We start from the raw sequence: 20,754 nt of genomic DNA, 5'->3' as shown, positions 1-20,754 counted from the left end.
AATTTTTTGTGATTATAATAGACTGCTTGATGCTGAACACAAATATAATTTCTGTATAGAAACAGGAAATTAACGTTTATTGAATATAATGTGTTTAATTGCATAACGGTGCTGATGCTTTGCAATAGTTCAACTTAGGTTTTGTTGATGATTTTCATTTATGCTCAGCGTCTGAGGCTTCTCACTTGTGTCCAACAATAATCAGCCAGCATTGAAGGATTCCAGTTGCCCTAATAATGTTTCTCCATGATCGCAGTGTCCTGGTGAAACCTTTCATCATGCTTGTCACTGACCGTGCCAAGATTTGCAGTGATGAAGTCTAAATGGAAATGCAGAAAATGAATCTTTAGTGACAGTTGCACTTCGTGGTCCTGTATGCTTGAAGCGTGTTGTCAACCATCTGCACTTAGATTGGTACTTTTTCAACAACATCCTCGAATGCCTTCCATGCTGTCTTCTCCGGTCCCACTAGAACTTCTTCAAATTGCCTGTCTTTGATGACCTGTTTGATTTGTAAACCAAAATAAAAATGTCTTCCTTAATCTAGCTATCAGTTGTTCTGGGAAACGGCAGTTTCAGATATTGAAGTCCTTCGTGGAAATGTTTGTGCCTGGTGACAGCAGATTCCATCCTTGCCGTCTTTAACCCTGTAGTTCTGCTTTTGGCTTTGACAAACTCAAGTCTCTGACCAGGTCACTTAACTCAGATTGAGTTATCAGATGAGGCTCACTTGACAGAAAGGATTCAAAATCTGCATCAGTATCAGTGTTATTTTCCATACCTGGCTCGTGCTTCGTGGCATCTTTGTCTGCCTCCTCTAGACTCGGGACTGGAAGATTATTGTCATGCAGCACAGATCTCATGGCTGAGGGGACATTGGGGTATTCTTGTTTTTAGCAGAGAAACCAGACAGGCAGAGGTAGTAAACACGAGGAAATCTGCAGATGCTGGAAATTCAAACAATAACACACACAAAATGCTGGTAGAACACAGCAGGCCAGGCAGTAGCTATAGGGAGAAGCACTGTCGACGTTTCGGGCCGAGACCCTTCGTCAGGACTAACTGAAAGGAAAGATAGTAAGAGATTTGAAAGTAGTGGGGGGAGGGGGAAATGCAAAATGATAGGAGAAGACCAGAGGGGGTGAGATGAAGCTAAGAGCTGGAAAGGTGATTGGCGAAAATGATACAGAGCTGAAGAAGGGAAAGGATCATGGGACAGGAGGCCTCGGGAGAAAGAAAGGGGGAGGGGACAGAGGTAGCCATTTGTCACGTGTTCCTTCTGCTCTTGCCATTTCATTGGGACCGTGAACAGCACTGATTTCTGAGTACAACTGAGCCAAGCGCAAAGATCACAGCACGTGTTTGGAATAGATGTGAGGAACCCAAGCTTTGCCTTGTTCGCCAATGTTACACCTGAATAGAGCTCATAAGCTTTCTTAACCAGAGGAGTCATGCTCTGTCTTTGAGATTTAAGAGTATACCTGCCACAAATATAACAGAAAGTATTGTGGCTGTTGCAACAATGGCGACACATTTTGTTATCACAATCACTCCTGAAAATACAATTACTTGATTATAATAGGGACACACAATATGCTATACACGTGAAGCATGCACATCAACGTAATCACATACTGATGTGATTTCTCAAACTTCTAGTAATTGCCCCCTTCTCCATTCCCCATTCCCAGTTTCCTCTCTCACCTCCCTCTGGTGCTCCTCCCCCTCCCTTTCTTCCATGGCCTCCTGTCCTCTCCTATCAGATTCCCCCTTCTCTAGCCCTGTATCTCTTTCACCAATAGATGTCCCAGCTCTTTATTTCATGCCTCACCCCACCCAGTTTCACCTATCACCTACAATCTTGTTCTTCTTCCTCCTCTCCCCCCACCTTCTTCCTCTGACTTCTTATCTCTTTTTTCTGGTCCTGATGAAGGGTCTCGGCCTGAAACATTGACCGTGTACTCTTTTCCATTGATGCTGCCTGGCCTGCTGAGATCCTCCAGCATTTTGTGTGTTACTTGATTTCCAACATCTGCAGATTTTCTCTTGATTGTGATTCAACATTTTATTTGACTTGAATTATCAATTAAAATAACAACTATAGGCAATTTCCAAAAAAAAGTTGCGTGATAGGGAAATCTCATGGTGATTTTCATGATTAGTGGCCCAAAATCCATATGATACATCCCAAGAGTATTCGGGAAGCTGTCCAGTGTAATTATTGCAAATGGTGGTCGCAGGTCAGAGCTTTCTCGCTCGAGAGAGATGACAAAGACAATCGTAGTTTGGTCAAAAGAAAACAGAGATTGCTGTAGCTGAAAGTGGGACAGGAAGTTGCAGCATCACATTGGGGATCCGTCGAAGCATTCGGGCGCCTGAATCTGGTGCTCCAAGGGATGCTGGGATGTTGGCTGGTGCGGGGATGCTGTAACAAGACAGAGTTGTTGTTGAGAGCGGTGAGCCGAACTGGCTGGGGCCTACGTGTAAGAAAATCAAGGGTCCAATTGCACAATTAAATATTGAGGCCAAGGTCTAAGAGCTTATTGATTAGTTTGGGGTGATGATGGTATTGAATGCTGAGCTGTAGTCGATAAAGATTATCCTTGCTCTTGTTGTCACTGAGTAAGAGCCTTTGTGATGGCAATACTCAGCCAAATTCTCAATCTCCCTCCTGCATTCGACAGTGATGTCATCAACAAACTTGAAGTTCAAAAGAAATGTTATTATCAAAGTACATATATATGAACATACAACCCTGGGATTCATTTTCCTGTGGGTATACTTAAAAAATATACAGAATAATAACTGTAATATTGTCAATGAAAGACTGACAACTAGGGCTTTCGACCAGAGCGCAGAAGACAGCAAAATGTGCAAATGCAAAAGAAGAAACAATAATGATTAAAAAAAAATAAACAATAAATATTGAGAACATGAGATGAAGAGTCCTTGAAAGTGAGGCCATTGATTGTGGGAACTTTTCAATAATGGGGCAAGTGAAGTTATCCCCTTAGGTTCACGAGCCCGATGGCTGAGGGTAGCAGCAGTTCCTGAACCTGATGGTGCAAGTCCTGAGGCTCTTGTTACTTCTTCCCAATAGCAGACGCAAGAAGAGAGCAAGTCCTGGGTGGTGGGGGTCCCTGATGATGGATGCTGCTTTCCTGCAACAGCGTTTCATGTAGACGTGCTCGGTGATTGGAAGGGCTTTACCAGTGAGGGACTGAGCTGTATTCACTACATTTTGTAGGCTTTTTCATTCAAGGGCATTGGTGTTTCCATAACAGGCTGTGATATAGCCAGTCAATATTTTCTCCACTACACATCACTAGAAGTTTGTCAAAGTTTTAGATGTCATGCTGAATCTCCGCAGACACTTAAGGAAGTAGAGGCATTGCTGTGCTTTCTTTGTAATGGCACTTATATGCTGGCCCCTGGAAAGTCCTCCAAAATACCATTTTAGAATTTAAAGTTGCTGATCCTCCAATGAAGCTGGCTCATGGACCTCTGGTCTCCTCCTCCTGAAGTCAAGAGCAGATTAAAGTTCTTGTTGGCAGTGCTTTGCTAGCTGTTAAAATAAATACCTCTATATATAAAATTCTGTGCGCACATGTCACAGGGCAAAAAATTACACAGCCCAAGATTTTTGCGCACACTGGTCATTACAAATTAGAGGGAACATTGGTTGTCGGCTGATGGGCATTTACTGTGCTGTAGTGCTTTATTTTCTGACAAGTAACAGTGCAATATCCCTTAAAATATACTGCAGGGATAGTGTGGCAAGAAGTTATACAATAAACTGCTCTTCACCCCAAATCACTTAATTCAAATTACACCATGTGTTAAATTATGATGAAATTCACACTTTGCATTGGCCATTCTCACATGGTGAAGTGGGGGGAGTGGGAGTTCAGTGCATCTGCTGGTGCAAGCGGAGGGAGGGAGAGGAAGCTTTAGGGTTCTGATGTTTCTATCATTCTTTGGGGTTTCTTGTTCGCGTATGTCTGTGAGGGGTAAGAATTTAAGGTGGTTGTACTATATACATTCTCTGATATTCATCCCAGTGGTGTACAGAATTCAGCTAAGCCTAGGACTATAGCTATTATCCTCCTTCCTCAATTAATATCATTAAAATCTTTCTTTATTTGCAAACCACAAAGAACCTAGAGCACCTAAAATAGGAAGCATGGCAGAATAATTTTTTTTTGTAATTTATTTTTTATTGAAGTTCATCATCAAACAAGCATTTCCATAAGATGTATTTCAGATACTATACATATATATCATATAGTCATATATGCCACAAATCTCCACATAATATTTATCTGAGGTATACACTTACAGAAAAGAGAGGAAAGAAAGAACAAGCGAAAGGAGAAAACTATGTACAAGTAGGGAGTGATTTTTTTTACAACATATTCATTGATTTGTGAGAATAAAATCAGGTCTATGAGGTGTTATGTAGTTATCATTTTTCCCAGTATGAATCAAATTGTTCCAACTTACGATTAACAGATGCTGTTATCTTCACCATTTTGTAAATGTCCATTGTAATTTCCATCCATGTATTTAAAGTTGTGCTCTCCTGTGATAACCATTTCTTAGTAAGAGTCTTTTTACCAGCCACCAACAGTATAGCAGAATAAAATTTTAATGTTCACACAGAACATCTGCGTGGACTTCAAAACAGTAACTCATGGTTGGGATCGTATCAGAAATTAAATGTACCTTGGATGACAACATTTCAGGAAATGTTTCGGAAAGCATTACACCTAATGACTTTGCAGATTGAGTGATGACTAGTGACAAATAGCCTTTTGTATTGAAAATCGATTTTCATAATGAGCATCATTTCCTAAGAGAGAACTAACTGTGGTATTTGGCAAATGCAAGAGACTGCAAATGCTGGAATATGCTGGAAGAACTCCGGGACTTGAGTAGGGTCTGTGAGAGGAAAGGAATGGTCCCAATGCAGGGGTTTGTACAGAAACATTGACAGTTCCTTCACCATCTCCCTTCCATGAATCCACAAATGCTGCTGAACCCAAATGAGTTCCTGCAGCAGTTTGCTTTATGCTTTGTGGCAGATTATTGATCAGCAGTCAGAGACTGCTTCTCTGCTGCATTATTCATAAACCATTTGAAAATAGATCTTACTGGTAATAATTCTTCATAAAGTGAGTGCCTCCACGATCTTCATAAAACAATATTTTCTCCAACAATCAGGAATAATGGAGGTGAACCAATAAATAATTAATTCCAGAAAAATATCCATATATGCACTGTGGGTAAATCTCTATTGAAAACGTCTATTGATTGGAAAAAAAAACACTGGCAGGGATAATGGCAGAGCAGCAATTGCTGAAATTTCTGGAAACAATTCAGAAGATACAGGAGATATACATCTCAAAGAGAAAGATGTATTTTAAAGGAAATATATTCACAACGTGACTTACAAGAAAAGTCAAAGCCAACATAAAAGCCAAAGAGACGGCATATAATAGAGAAAAAAACAGTGGAAGTTAGAGGATTGGGCAGCTTTATAAAACCAACAGAAAACAACTAAGAAAGTCAGTAAATGGGTAAAGATCAAATATGAAAGTAAGCTAGTTATCATATTAAAGATGATGACAAAAGTTTCCTCCGATACATAAAGTGTAAAAGTGAGTTGAGAGTGGATATCGGACAGTCGGAAAATGGTGCGGGACAGGGTGTAACGGAGGACAACGAAATAGCTGATGAACTGAATAAGAGGTAGCTGAAGAGATTATGGAGTCATTAGTAATGATTTTTCAAGAATCACTCGATTCTAGAATGGTTCTGGAAGACTGGAAAATTACAAATGTCATTCCACTCTTCAAGAAGGGAGAGAAGCAAAAGAAAGGAAACTATAGGCCAGTTAGTCTGACCTCAGTGGTTGGGAAGATGCTGGAGTTGATATTAAGGATGAGATTTCAGGGTACTCGAAGGAACATGGTAAAAGAGGCCGTAGACAGCATGGGGGAAAATCTTGCCTGACAAATCTGTTGAAATTCTTTGAAGAAATAACAAGCAGGATAGACAAAGGAGAAACAGTTGATGTTGTGTACTTGGATTTTCTGAAGGCCTTTGAGAAGGTGCCACACATGAAGCTGCTTAACAAGCTACAAGCCCATGGTATTACAGGGAAGATTCTAGCATGGATAAAGCAGTGGCTGATTAGCAGGAGGGAAATAGGGGGAATAAAGGGAGCCTTTTCTGGCTTGTTGTGGTGACTAGTGGTGTTCCACAGGGGTCTGTGTTGGGACTGATAAATTTTACATTACATGTCAATGATTTAGATGATGGAGTTGATGATTTTGTTGCAGCTTGCAGCCGATATGAAGACAGATGGACGGGCAAGTAGTTCTGAGGAAGTAGAGAGACTACAGAAGGACTTAGGCAGATTAGGGGAATGAGCGAAGAAATGGCAGATGGAATACAGTGTTGGGAAGTGTATGGCCATGCACTTTAGTAGAAGAAATGAAAGGGTTGACTATTTTCTAAATGGAGAGAAAATACAAAAAACAAAGGTGCAAAGGGATTTAGGAGTCCCTGTGCAGCATCATGTGTGCCACCTTATCAAATGCCTTCTAAAAATCCAAGTAAATGACATCCACTACCTCTCCTTTGTCCAGCTTGCTTGTTACTTCAGCAAAGAATTCTAACAGATTTGTCAAGCAAGATTTCCCTTTACAGAAACCATGCTGGCTTTAACTTATTTTATCATTTATTTATCATTTTATCATTGGTCTCTAAATAGCCTGAAACCTCATCCTTAATGATGAACAACACTTTCCCAACCAGTAAGGTTAGGATAACTGGTCTATAATTTCCTTTCTTTTGCCTTCCTCCCTTCTTTAAGAGTGGGGTGACATTTGTGATTTTCCAGTCCTCTGGAACATGCCCAAATCAAGTGCTTGTTCAAAGATTATAACCAACGCATCTGCTATCTTTTCAGCAACCTCTTTCAGGACTTTGGAATGTAGTCCATCGGGTCCAGGTGACTTACCCACTTTAAGACCTTTGAATTTACCTAGCATTTTTTCCTTTGTCATAGCAATGGGACTCACTCCTGCTCCCTGACACTCACTGACCTCTGGCACACTGCTAGTGTCTTCCCCAGCAAAGATTAATGCAAAGTACTTACTAAATTCATCTGCCATTTCTTTGTCACCATTACTACCTCACCAGCATCATATCCCAATAGTCTTAGATCAATCAACTCTCACCTCCCATTTACTCTTCGTATAACTAAACAAACTGTTATTGTCCTGCTTCGTGTTGTTTACCCTTGTATTTCATCTTTTCCCTTCTTCAGACTTTTTAGTTTCCTTTAGCTGGATTTTAAAAGCTTCCCATCATCCAAATCCCCACTCCCTTTTGCTACATTATATGCCCTTTCCTTGGCTCTTATGCACTGCTTAACTTCCCTTGTCAGCTATGGTTGCCTGCCCCTGCCTTTTAATAACTTCTTCCTCTGTGGTACATATCTATGCTGCGCCTTGTGAACTATTCTCAGAAACTTCAGCCATTTCTCCTCTGCCATCATCCCCTCCAGAATCCCCCTCCAATCTGTTTGGGCAAGCTCCTCTGTCATGCCTCTGTATTTCTCTTTATTTAATTGTGATATTGATATATCTGACTTATTATGCTCCCTCTTAAATTGCAGTATGAATGCAATCATATTATGATCACTGTCTCCTAAGGGTTCCTTTACCTTAAGCTCCCTAATAAGATCTGGGTTATTACACTACACCCAATCTAAGATAGCTTTTCTCCAAGTAGGCTCAAGCACAAGCTGCTCAAAAAAGCCATTTTATAGGCACTTTAACAAATTCCCCCTCTTGCAGTCCAACACCAACCTGATTTTCCCAATCCCCTTGCATATTGAAGTTCCCCAATACTATTGTGACATTATCCTTATTACATGCTTTTTCATGCTCCCTTTGCAATCTCAACCCCACATCTTGGCTACTGTTTGGAGACCTGTATATGATTCCCATAATGTGTTTTTTTTAAACTTGCAGTTTCTTACTTCCACCCACAAAGATTCAACATTCTCTGACCTTATGTCACCTCTTTCTAATAGTGTAGTTCCATCTCTTACCAACAGAGCCACACCACCACCTATGCCTTCCTCCTTTGATATAAGCTTCCAACTTTGACCTTCTTTCAGCCATGATTCAGTGAGGCCCACAATGTCATACTGACCAATCTCTAATTGTGCTAAGAATTCATCCACCTTATTCCAAATACTACATGCATTTAAATACAGTATCTCCAGTCCTATATTCTTTACACTTCTGAATTTTGCCTCTGTGGTACAATTTAATTCTTTGCTCCATCTGCATTTGTACCCAATCATTGGCTCATCCTTCCTTACATTCATGTTACACCCTTCATCTACTTGTAAACCTGCTGGCTCATCCTCAGCTCTATCATCCTGGTTCCCATCCCTCTGAGATAGTCACTTAAACCACTCCCACCAGCTCTAGCAAACCTGCCCTCAAGGATATTGGTCTTCCTCGGATTCAACCCATCCCTTTTGTACAGGTCACTCCTGCCCCAGAAGATGTCCCAATGATCCAGAAATCTGAATCCCTGCCCCCTGCTTCAATTCATCAGCCGTGCATTTATCTGCCATTTCATTCTACAATTTTTGGAGTAGTTTTTTTTATCTCCAGCATCTTAATTACGTAATCCTGTGACTTCATTGCTGAATGGGGTTCATCCCAGTAATACTCAAATCAATTTCAACTGCTCATTACTCATACTCTGAGATAGATAGATATTTTATTGATCCCGAAGGAAATTACAGTGTCAATGTAGCATTACAAGTGCACAGGTATACAAATATTAGAAGAGAAGTAAAAAAGAATAAAAATATAAGTTACCTCAAGAGTCTAATGCGGGGGGAGGGGTCATCACTTGCCCAGCTATAGGTTGACTCATTATCGAGCCTAATGGCTGAGGGTGAGAATAACCTCATATAGTGCTCATTGGAGCAGCACAGTTGTCTTAGTCTATTACTAAAAATGCCCCTCTGTTCAGCCAAGGTGGCACGCAGAGGGTGAGAAACATTGTCCAGAATTGGCAGGATTTTCCATGGGGTCCTTTGTTCTACCACAGTGTCCAGTTTGACTGATATAACAGAGGCAGCCTTTCTAATCAGTTCATGGATTATGCCATCAAACCATGTTGGTGCCATTGCATAGAAGATTGTACTGGTGACAGACTGGTAGAGCATGTGAAGGGGGGGGGGGGCCTGCACACTCCAAAGGACCTCAGTCTCCTCAGGAGGTAAAGACGACTTTGGCCCTTCTTGTACACAACCTATCTGTGCTCCACTCAAGTCAGTCTTCCAGTTTCTTATGCTAAGTTCTGTATTTCATACAATTGAGATATGCTTTTACTGCCTGATTAAGCACATTCAGCTTTGATTTTGAAATAAGCAGTTTCAGATCTGTATTAGGGTACTTCTTGTGCTGTCGGGAAATAGTAAGTAGGAAAATACATTGGCTGGCAGAAGGCCAGAGGTTTATGTTAGGACCGAAAGAAGTTTCTATCTAAACCCGCCGTGCTGTTTCCTCAGCAGAAACATTGCTTGTAAGTTGATGCTGTATTGTTTAGAAGTTAATCTAAAGGTATCAATAAGATTTTCATAAAATAGAGTGCTAATTTTGAGTTTATTAGGCACTAACCTAGATGCTAATGGTTTATACATACTGTTTACCTGCTGTACTTACTTGTGGGAATCCTATAATATTTACCTGCAGCAAATTTAACTATGTCCTTTCTTACCTGCGCATATTTACTTGTGTGAATGGAACAGCGTGGTAATTGTTTCACTTATTATCACTATGTTATGCCATTGAGTCTGTAGTAAAACCAAGGAGCTAGGAGGCTGTACATTGACTCTCATGCTATTTTTGAACGGAGTTTGGCTGATTGTCTAGTCCGGGGGTCGGCAACCTGCGGCTCCCGAGCCATTTGTGGCTCTTTCACCTCTGTGCTGCGGCTCCCTGTGGCTTTGGGAAATAATTGGTCAGTATTTAATTAAAATGTATTTTATGTTAGTTTGTTAGCTTTTGAAATGTAATTATGGTGATCTTGTACAACCTAAGTGTAGCGACACATTTCCTGCCACATCCGAAACGGCTCACAATTAGCCAGCATTCCGGCTAAGGGAGATAGCCTACGGGGGTTTGTGAGTACGCGTCTTTTGCAGCATCTGCGTCCATGGGGGCTGGGTTGAGGGAGGCTTAAAAGCAAGGCTGTTTAGTTCGAATAAAGCTATCTTTGACTGCAGTTTACTGACACCGCTACAACGTGTTTTTATCGCTGGCTGTCCAGACGGAAGGTGCTGAAACGCTTTGTCGCGTGTCTGGAAGAAGTGAAAACTTTCCTGGGCAGCAAAGGGCTCACCTTTCCTGAGCTGGAACAGCCAGAGTGGCTGGAAAAGCTACACTTCATGGTAGACATGACAGCGCACCTGAACACGCTGAACACAGCTCTTCAGGGGAAAGGACGTACAGCCCTGCACATGTTGGAGGATGTTTTGGCATTCGAGCGCAAGTTGACAGTGCTTGCCAGAGATTTACAGAAAGGCACTTTGTCTCACTTCCCCAATTTGAGAGAGTTCAAACAAGGTCACGACATGATAATTTCGGAGTATTTACATTCTGCAATCATCGCAATGCAAACATCGTTTGGGAAACGCTTCTGTGAGTTCAGAGAGGAAAAAAACACATTATCCTTCCCGGTCACTCCCTTAAGCATCGATCCATCCCTACTGAATACGACTGCATTGGCAGGTGTGAGTCAACCTGATCTTGAGATGGAACTGGCCGACATAGCCGACAAAGACATATGGGTGTCCAAGTTTAGACGCTTGACAGCAGACCTTGAAGATGTTGCCCGTCAGAAGGCCGTTCTTGCTCAGAAACACAAATGGAGTGATATTGAAAACCTCACAGATGACAGCTTGCGATCCTGTGTAAAGATGAAGGTGACATCATACAGCCCTGATGTGCAGACGCTGTGCGCTGAGGTCCAGGAGCAGAAATCCCATTAACCAAGTATGATAAATATTTTAATTGCCTATTATTTTACTTATATTCATATTTTTTCATTGTTCAGTGAAATAGTCCTTTCATTTTTCAGGATGACAGCTGGCTGACGTTATTTTTGGTTTGCTGCTGGCGGAAAATTTAAGTTTGGCGTTTTTCATAAATACAAGAAGGACTCAAATAGACATTGAATATTTTACTTAAAAGTAACTTTCAACCCAACGTCTTTTTTTCGGAGTTCAAAATGTTTTTGTTGCATGCAGAAATGTAATTTCGTTTTCTCTGCAGGAGTTCATCAATTTCATAAATGCAACACATTATAGTTTGTTTATACATAGCATAAAGGCAAAAAAAACGTTGTATGCAGTGTTATTTCATTTTAAATGTCAAACGGGTTTTGCGGCTCCCAGTGTTTTCTTTTCTGTGGGAAACGGGTCCAAGTGGCTCTTTCAGTGGTAAAGGTTGCTGACCCCTGGTCTAGTCAATGTTGCAACACCTCAGCAAGGGCAGTACAGTCTACATGATTTCCCCATAACTCCTCTCTCTCTGGTAAACAGTGGATATATAATAGGCTACATTACAACAGTCTTTTTACATGTTCACATAACACTGGTGGAGAGATATTTGCTGAAATAATATGTAGCTATGTAAATTTCACAAGAAGTTCTTGACCTTGTGCTGATGCTCCACTGTCTTGCTGTGTAAAGGGTCCAGTGAAGCTCGACGGTGGGTGATGTTTCTGTCAGTGCTGAGATGTGGGGCTCCGGGCTATTACCTGGCCAGCACCAAGAGCGTTAACCTTCTCTGGAAAGCAGCAGCATCTCCTCCATGCGTTGTCCATCTGCCTGGCACCTGTGGCCTTTCTTTCATCACCTCCAGTTGGATGTGGTGGAAGCTGTTGTCTGCAGCCCCCCCCCCCCCCGCCAATGTAGAGACTTCTCTGTAGTAACAAGCTTATTGTCCAGTGGGGTGCAGTCCTGAAGCTGAGCAGTTCATTCAACATTACCCCTTCCCTTCCATGCAGTCCCTCTGACAAATGGGGCAATTCATTGCTACAGGAACACCTGCAGAATTTGCCCAGGTCCTCAGCACAGCAGGTAGTTTGACTGAAAGCAAGAGCCAAGGGTACTGTAACTGAAAATCCACAGTATGGTACAGTATACTGCAGTTATTTGTTTTCAGTTTCACGGTTGATGGCTTGAGTGACTTTCCGGATGCTGACGAGAAGAGGGAAGGGAAAGTGAGCTCGATGCTGTATTACCACACGATGAAACCACGAGCAGGATCCACGGCAAGCAGCCTCAGTCAACCTGCTTATCTTTTATTGCTTGAAAGTGTAGTTAAAATGTAACGTTCCGAAGGACAAGTTATTGACATCTAGTGGGATGGAGAGGGTACTGCACATTACAATGTTTTTATAGCTGAAGACCTCCATACAAAAGCATTGGATGTGTCACTTTAAAAATCTTCGGGTGCTGCAGAGTTTTTGAAGTATGTGATTCTAATATTCATTTGTGAGCATTGCTAACTAGTAGCAGCTCAACACATTTGCAAAGTTCAAAGTTGTGTTTGATTAGCAAAATAACTTGCCACTAGCTGAGTACATTTTTTGTAGTTATTACAATATCTCTTGTTATTAAATACACAGTGAGCTGTTTATTGCTTAATGATTACAAATTGCTGTTTGTTTGACTGAATAAGGATTACTCCAACAAAATCATCTACTCAACAGATTAGGCAGAATCTTGAATGGCCTGATGCTAACGGTTATATATTTTCCTCATTTTCAGGTGAAGTGGATGATGTATTGGATAGTATTTGCATTTTTTACCACAGCAGAGACTCTCACAGATCTAATCCTGTCATGGTGAGTACAATCACATGGAATTAACAACACTGGCGTTCCAAAGTGTGTACTGTAGAACATGGAGCAGTCCAACACAGGAACAGGCCCTTCAACCCTCAATGCTGTGCCAGACCAATTAAATTAGTAACCAAATGGCCAATTAAATGAATGCCTTCTGCCTATCCTTCCATTTCCCCCACATCCATGTCCCCATCTGAACATCTCTTAAAATTCCCCGATGTATTTGGCACTACCACCACTGGTGGTCGTCACTGGTTCGAGCCTCAGCTGAGGCAGCTGAGCAAGTCCTTGAGCAAGGCACTTTGCTCTGCGATGTCACCGGTGCCAAGCTGCTTGGGTCCTAGTGCCCTTCCCTTGGACAACATCGGTGGCATGGAGAGGGGAAGGCCTGCAGCTTGGGCAGCTGCCGGTCTCCCGTACAACCCTGCCCAGGCCTGCGCCCTGGAAACTCCAGGCGCAGATCCATGGTCTCTCGAGACCGACGGATGCCACCACCACCCCAGGCAGAGCATTCCCGGCACCCGCCACTCTCTCTGTAAAACACCTTGGCCCTCACATCTCCCTCGAACTTACCTCCTCTCAACTTTAATGTATGCCTCGGTGTTAGACATTTCAACCCTGGGAAAAAGACACTGTCTGTTCTATCTATGTCTTTCATAACCTCACAAACCTCTATCAGATCTCCCCTCGGCTCCTGCACCCGCGCCCCAACCTCTCGTTATACCCTCTAATCCAGTGAGCCTCTTCCGGACCCTCTCCAAAGCTTACTCAGATTATTGCTGTATATTACGTGCTCCACAAAGGCTTGTAGCTGTGCGTGCACTTGTCTTTCTGATGAGCTTTGACGTAGGCCAAAGACTGCCCCTACTCGGAAACAGGATGAGTGACTGATGAGAACTCCAGCTCATCCACTCAACAAGAGATCCATGGCATGCCTCTCATCGAGTATATTCTCGTATACACAGGTGCCATGAAAACGTGCAGCTGCATCACAGGCACATAGCATCACGTAAGCAGCATTTGCAAGTAAATCAAATTATATGCAGTTTTTAAGAAACAATCAGATTAGAGCTAAAGATAAACTCCCGACTGAGGGATCAGCAGTGGAAAGGGTGAGCAGTTTCAAGTTCCTGGGTGTCAGTATCTCTGAGGATCTATCCTGGGCCCGACATATTGATGCGACTACAAGGTAGGCACGACAGTGGCTATCCATATGTCTCCAAAGACACTCTCACAAATTTCTACAGATATACCATGGAGAACATCATGACTGGTTGCATGACCATTCTGGAATGGAGCAGCCACTTCACAGGACCAGAAAAAGCAGCAGAAAGTTTCAAACTCCGCCAGCTCCATCACAGACACGAACTTTTCCAGCAATCTTCAAAAGGCAGTGCCTCAAAAAGGCGGCAATAAGAAATTACAAATTTCTTAATTGTGATTTATAGTTTTTTTTATTATCAAAACAACATTTTTCATAACATGTCAGTGATTTTAAACCTGAGTCTGATTCTGATTAGATAAAGCGAAGATTTAAGTCTCTCCATTCTGTCAAAGAGTTGATTCCAAGCATAGCCTACTTTTGTTGAAGTAATGAGAAGTTCTTCCTTAAGTTTTCTTTCCTCCTGTGGAACCCAGGCTCTCTTGTTCTAATATGCTGGCTATCTGCACAATAACCCCTTTCTGGAATTGCATTGATTAGCACCAGAAAGCAAGCTGTGTGGGTGTGATTCAACTGCTGTTAAAATGGATGAAGCAATGTTAAACATAGAGAAAGAACCTTGGTGACATTTAGTGTCTGTCCTACCATTTGTACAAGATTATTGGCAAGAAACTGAAAACACAGTAGGAGAATTTGTGGGTCCTGGGGAGATAATTTACAACTTTCATTAACTACTCTGTCTCTCTGCTCAGTTAACCTGCTATTGTGTTCCCACAGGTTTCCGTTTTATTTTGAGTTGAAGATTGCTTTCGTTATCTGGTTGTTGTCTCCATACACAAAAGGCTCCAGCGTTCTGTACAGAAAATTTGTTCATCCAACCTTATCCAGCAAAGAGAAGGTATCACTGATTAGGCTGAATTATAATCTTTATCACCGCACCCTGATAGAACATCTGGATCTGTGTGTAAAATTCAATACCTCACCAAGTTTTAGTGTTTATACTGACATTAAACCAGAAGACAGAAATGAAACTTGGGGAAGAGGTGTAGTGTTTAATAAACATTCTATAAGATAATAGCAGTTTGAAATTCATTTGAATTTTATTTCCATTTGAAGTTACCTTGTCTAGCTTGTGTTTTATCAAACAATGAAGATCCAGTGCATAAATTTATCTTTGTTTTGCATGTTTCTTCAGTATTATTAGGCAGGGGCATCATCTTCCTCAGTTGAAAATTAGTAATTTGTTGAAGGAGTTCCAAAATCAGAACTGATATCATGAATATTTGCCATTAATATTGTCATACCTGATTACAAATTAATGTAGCACCAGCACATTGTTCTGGCACAAATACACCTGCCTAAGAATTTTGTGTTGCTTTTAATTGTTATCTGGCTCATTCTTAACGCTGTTAATATTAAGGAAGGAGAATTTCAACATGAACCAGGCAATTTCTGTTAAGATCATTTGATCTTGCACTGAATTTGGGAACAGTAAATGCTTTCATTTTGCACTCTTATCAAACAGAAAGGTAATATTCCTATTCTAGATAAGTGGTGATTGTGCAAAAAGAGAATTACTGGAAAAATCACAAATTCTGCTGAATTTTGTTGGTATTTCTTACAATTCCATTATGTTTGACTCAGTTTTGATTAATGTGATCATTGAGCGAATGTCTGTCATTTAATGATTGGGAATGGGCAGCATAGAAACAGGCCTTTGTCCCAACTCATCCAAGTCTAATCTGCCCATATTTTGCTCTTTAAACCTCTCCTATCCATGTAATTATCTACAAACGTTTGTAGATCGCTTTAAAATACAGCTAATGAGCCTGCCTCAGTTACTATTTCTGGCAGCTCAGTTCAAACATAAACTACCCTTCGAATGAAAGAGCTACTCTTGCTTTTCGTTTAAATCTCTTGCCTCTGATCTCAAACATATGCCCTCTTGTTTTTAGCACCCCTTCACTGGGTGAAAAGGCTGTGCTTCCACTATGCCTCCGCCCCTCATGATCTTATATAACTCTACCAGTCACCCTCTCAGTCTCAGTGGAGGTCAGTGACCAGTGGAGTTCTGCAGGGAACTGTTCTGGGACCCCTCCTCCTTTATAAATGACCTGGATGAGGAAATAGAAAGGTGGGTTAGTAAGTTTGCTGATGATACAAAAGTTGGGGGTGGTATGGATAGTCTGGAGGGTTGTTAGTGGTTACCATGCAACATCGATAGGATGCAAAATTGGGCTGAGAATTGGCAGATGGATTTCAACTCAGATAAGTGTGAAGTGGTTCATTTCGGTATGTCAAATTTGAAGTATAATATTAATGGTAAGATTTTTGGCAGCATGGAGGATCAGAGAGATCTTGGGATCAATGTCCTAGGACACTCAAAGCTACTGCGCAGGTTGACAGTGTTGTTAAGAAGGCGCATGGTGTGTCGGACTGCATCAACCATGGGATTGAGTTCAAGAGCCTTGAGGTAACACTGCAGCTATATAAGACCTTACTTAGACCCCACTTGGAGTACTGTGTTCAGTTCTGGTCACCTCACCACAGGACGGATGAGGAAACCATAGAAAGGGTGCAGAGGAGAATTACAAGAATGTTGCCTGGATTGGGGAGCATGCCTTATGAGAATAGGTTAAGTGAACTTGGCCTTTTCTCCTTAGATGAGGGATGTCCTGATAGAGGTGTATAAGATGATGAGGGGTATTGATTGTGTGAAGAGCCAGAGGCTTTTTCCTAGGGCTGAAATGCCTAACACAGGGGGCATAGTTTTAAGGTGCTTGGAAATAAATTCAGAAGGGATGTCAGAGGTAAGGTTTTCACACAGAGAGTGGTGGATGTGTGGAATGCACTGCCAGCATTGGTGGTAGAGCTGTAATGGCTGAAGAGCATCTGGATGTGTGCATCTCTGCTGTCCTGATATTAGAAGTAGAAAAGAACAGACGGCAGGGTAACGGGAGAGATTCTAGCTTAGTGTTGAGTGTGATCATTAGTCAGTAAATGGTAGCAAAAGACCTGAAGAATATATTCAAAACAGTACTTGAGGTCTAATTAGTAATAAGAATCCTGGTATTCTTTTTTTCTGAACAAATGAATATATTGACAGTGCTCTGGTACAGATCCTCCCCAGGTTACAAACGTCCAATTTATGATCAGCCCATACAAACAAACAGGAGCCTGTGAGACTAGCAGCTGCTGTAGGACTGAAGACATCTTCTGCCATGTGAAAACTCGGTTGGCAATAATATCATTCCACCTTGCAGAGAAATCTGAATGGTTTAGTTAAACGTCCTGGCTTGCTTGTGCATTGCACTTATAAACTACTTGGGTTATGAGCAATTCTCTGGACTGTCATAACTTGGGGAGGGCTCATAGTTTTAAGGGCTTGATGCTCCTTTGGCCAATATAAGCATGAACAATTAAAGCCAACATTGCTGCACATTTCAGACTGTTGCATCTTTATTCTAATTCTTCTCTCTCTCCTGATCATCTGTAGGAAATTGACGAGTACATCAGCCAAGCCAAAGATCGCAGTTATCAGACCATGATGCGGTTTGGCAAACGTGGACTCAATCTTGCTGCCAACGCTGCAGTAACAGCTGCCGCTAAGGTAATTGTAAAATGCTCTCACCACTTTATGTTGTTTCATTGTTAGCATGAGAAATCAAAGCCCAAGACAGGGCATATAATAGAGCAAAAATTAGTGGGAAGTTAGAGGATTGGAAAGCTTTAAAAAAAAAACAACTAAAAATGTCATGAAGATGGAGAAGGTGAAATACAAAGGTAGCTGGTCAAATATATCAAAGAGGATACCGAAAGTTTCTTCAGATATATGGGTATAAAGAGTAAAAGAGAGGTGAGAGTAGATATTGGACCGCTGGAAAATGACTCTGGAGAGGTTGTAATCAGGGGCCAAGGAAATGGTGGATGAACTGAATAACTATTTTGCATCAGTCTTCACTGTGGAAGACACTAGCAGTATGCCAGAAGTTTGAGAGTGTTAGAGGGTAGAAGTGAGTGAAGTTGCCATTACTAAGGAGAAGGGGCTTGGGAAACTGTAAGGTCTAAAGGTAGATAAATCACCTGGACTGGATGGTGTACTTCCCAGTGTTCTGAAAGAGGTGGCTGAAGAGATTGTGGAGGCATTAGTAATGATCTTTCAAGAATCAATAGAGTCTGCCATGGTTCCAGAGGACTGGAAAATTGTAAATGTCACTCCACTCTTCAAGAAGGGGGAGAGGCAGAAGAGAGGAAACTATAGGCCAGTTAGTCTGAGCTCACTGGTTGGGAAGATGTTGCAGTTGATTGTTGAGGATGAGGTTTTGGGGTACTTGGAGGCACATGATAAAACAGGCCAAAGTCTGCATGGTTTCCTTAGGAAAAATCTTGCCTGACAGATTTGTTGAAATTTTTTGAAGAGATAACGGGAGGATAGACAAAGGAGAATCGGTGGATATTGTGTACTTGGATTTTCAGAAGGGCTTTGACAAAGTGTCGCACATGAGGCTGCTTAACAGCCGATGAGCCCATGGTATGCAGAGAGCTGTGGACCCTGCTCGCACATCGTAGAAACCAGCCTCCCCTCTATTGACTCTGCCTGTGCTTCTCACTGCCTCAGTAAATCAACCAACGTAATCAAAGACCCCACCTACTCTTTTCTTCCCCCTTCCTTCGGGTAGAAGATACAAAAGCCTGAAAACACATGCCACCAGACTCGAAGAGAGCTTTTATCCCACTGTTACAACACTATTAAATGTTTCCCTAGTACGACAACATACACTTAAAATCTACTTACACTTTACTGTTCAGCTGCACTGCATTTTATCTGCACCGTAACCTTTCATTCTGTGCTCTTTTATTGTTTTGCCTTGTAGTACGTCAATGCACTGTCGTATTGAAATCATCATACAGATGGTGGGCAAGACGTATTTTTCGCTGTACCTTAATACAGTGCATTTTCTTGTGGTCACGGGCAGAGCAGTTGCCCCACCAAGCTGTGATGTATCCAGACAGGATACTTTCTATGGTGCATTGATAAAAATTAGTTAGGGTCACAGGGGAACGCCAGTTTTCTTTCACCTTCTTAGGAAGTCGAGGCATTGGCAAGTGCTCTTGGTTGTAGTATCTGTGTGGTGGCTAAGCAAGCTGTTGAACATTTTACGTCAGTGAGAAGTTCCTGGCATTAAAATTATCTTGTAATTACTTGTGTTGGGTCAACGAGAATACATTTCAGCTATGATAGCTACAGCCATGTGCCGATTCTGAACAGTTCTGAGACGACCCCACTGTGCAGTGGAACTGAGAGGAAAGGCAAAATAACAGAGGGACAAAATCGAAAAGGATGACGAATGCAGGACTGGAGGTGTTCAGCATACAGAACAAGGGAGATGATCTTGCAATGCAGATAGAGATGGGCAGGTCTGATGTTGTGGGCATCTCTGAGTCATGGCTGAAAGGAGATCATAGTTGGGAGCTTAACATGCAAAGATAAACCTTATGTTGAGAGGCCAGGCTGGTAGGTAGCATTCATCCTGAGAGGACTAGAATTCAAAATCAAGGACATAATGATGAGGTTTTATAAGACATTGTCAGACCGCAGGGGAAATAATGTGAGCAGTTTTGGTCCCCTAATCTAAGAAAAGGTGTGCTGGCATTGGAGAAGCTCCAGAGGAGGTTTACGAGAATGAAAGGGTGAACAGATGAGGAGTGTTTGATGGCTCTGATCTTGTACCTGCTGGAATTTAGAAAAATGAGGGAGGATCTCATTGGAAGCTATCTCCTATGAAAGGCCTAGATAAAGTGCATGTGGAGAGGATAATTCCTATAGTGTGTGAGTCTAGGACCAGAGGGCACAGCCTCAGAATCAAGGGAAGTCCATTTAAAACAGAAATGAGGAGACACTTCTTTACCCAGAGGGTGATGAATCTGTGGAATTCATTGCCACGGACAGCTGTACAGGCCAGTCCATTGGGTTTATTTGAGGCTGAGGTTGATACATTCTTGATTAATCAGGGTATCAAAGGTTATGAGGTGAAGGCAGGAGAATGGGGTTGAAAAGAATAATAAGTCAGCCATGATGAATTGGTGGGGCAGACTCAATGGACTGAATGGCCTAATTCTGGTCCTATGCCTTATGGTCTTCTTGAGGGTGCTTCTCCTGTAGATGCCACCAAAGGCGGGGAGGGATGTGCCCGTGGTGAATTGGGCTGATGTCTGCAGCTTCTGCCACTCCTGTGCATACAGATTACTGTACCAGACCATGATACAACTATTCAGGATCTGTATAATTTGAGTAGAATGTTCAATAACATGCCAAGCCTCCTATGAAAATAAAAACATCAGTGCACTTTCCTTTTCATTGCATCTACTGTATGTGCTGGGACCAGGACAGGGTATCAGATATGTTAACGCTCAGGCACGTAAAGCTGCTTGCTCTTTCCACCATCAATAACACAATGTATGCTGATGCATGTTCACTCTCTTTCTTTGTTGAAGTCAACAATCAGCTTGTTAGTTTTGCTGTCACTGAGCGAGAGATTTATTTTGTGGCACTATTCAAAGAGATGACCTATCTTGCTGACTCATCCTGTGATTCATCCAACAGCTGTAGTGCTGTCAGTGAACTAGCCAGAGTCATA

General features: G+C 41.9%; 2 protein-coding genes across 4 annotated transcripts in view; both read left to right on the top strand.

The window, feature by feature from the left end:
- The window catches only part of LOC132405345 (receptor expression-enhancing protein 2-like), a 138,404-nt gene that overhangs the window by 48,436 nt on the left and 69,214 nt on the right, over nucleotides 1–20,754 (top strand). For all 3 annotated transcript variants that reach the window (XM_059990076.1, XM_059990078.1, XM_059990077.1), the window contains 3 exons: nucleotides 12,878–12,954; nucleotides 14,894–15,014; nucleotides 17,613–17,726. In XM_059990076.1, coding sequence (XP_059846059.1) covers nucleotides 12,878–12,954; nucleotides 14,894–15,014; nucleotides 17,613–17,726 — 312 coding nt within the window. The remainder of the gene's footprint in view (nucleotides 1–12,877; nucleotides 12,955–14,893; nucleotides 15,015–17,612; nucleotides 17,727–20,754) is intronic.
- On the top strand, nucleotides 10,341–11,438 carry LOC132405129 (general transcription factor II-I repeat domain-containing protein 2-like). Its single transcript, XM_059989832.1, has 2 exons — nucleotides 10,341–11,096; nucleotides 11,182–11,438. Exon 1 carries the CDS (start codon nucleotides 10,490–10,492, stop codon nucleotides 11,090–11,092), a length of 603 nt encoding a protein of 200 aa, XP_059845815.1. The 5' UTR covers nucleotides 10,341–10,489; the 3' UTR covers nucleotides 11,093–11,096; nucleotides 11,182–11,438.

Source organism: Hypanus sabinus, chromosome 15 (assembly GCF_030144855.1).
Source record: "Hypanus sabinus isolate sHypSab1 chromosome 15, sHypSab1.hap1, whole genome shotgun sequence".
Classification (NCBI taxonomy): domain Eukaryota; kingdom Metazoa; phylum Chordata; class Chondrichthyes; order Myliobatiformes; family Dasyatidae; genus Hypanus; species Hypanus sabinus.
This window is presented reverse-complemented; position numbering and strand designations above follow the sequence as displayed.

What these genes read in the sequence shown, in the direction of transcription:
- LOC132405129 (XM_059989832.1), top strand. Translation starts at nt 10,490, where the DNA reads ATGGTAGACATGACAGCGCACCTGAACACGCTGAACACAGCTCTTCAG.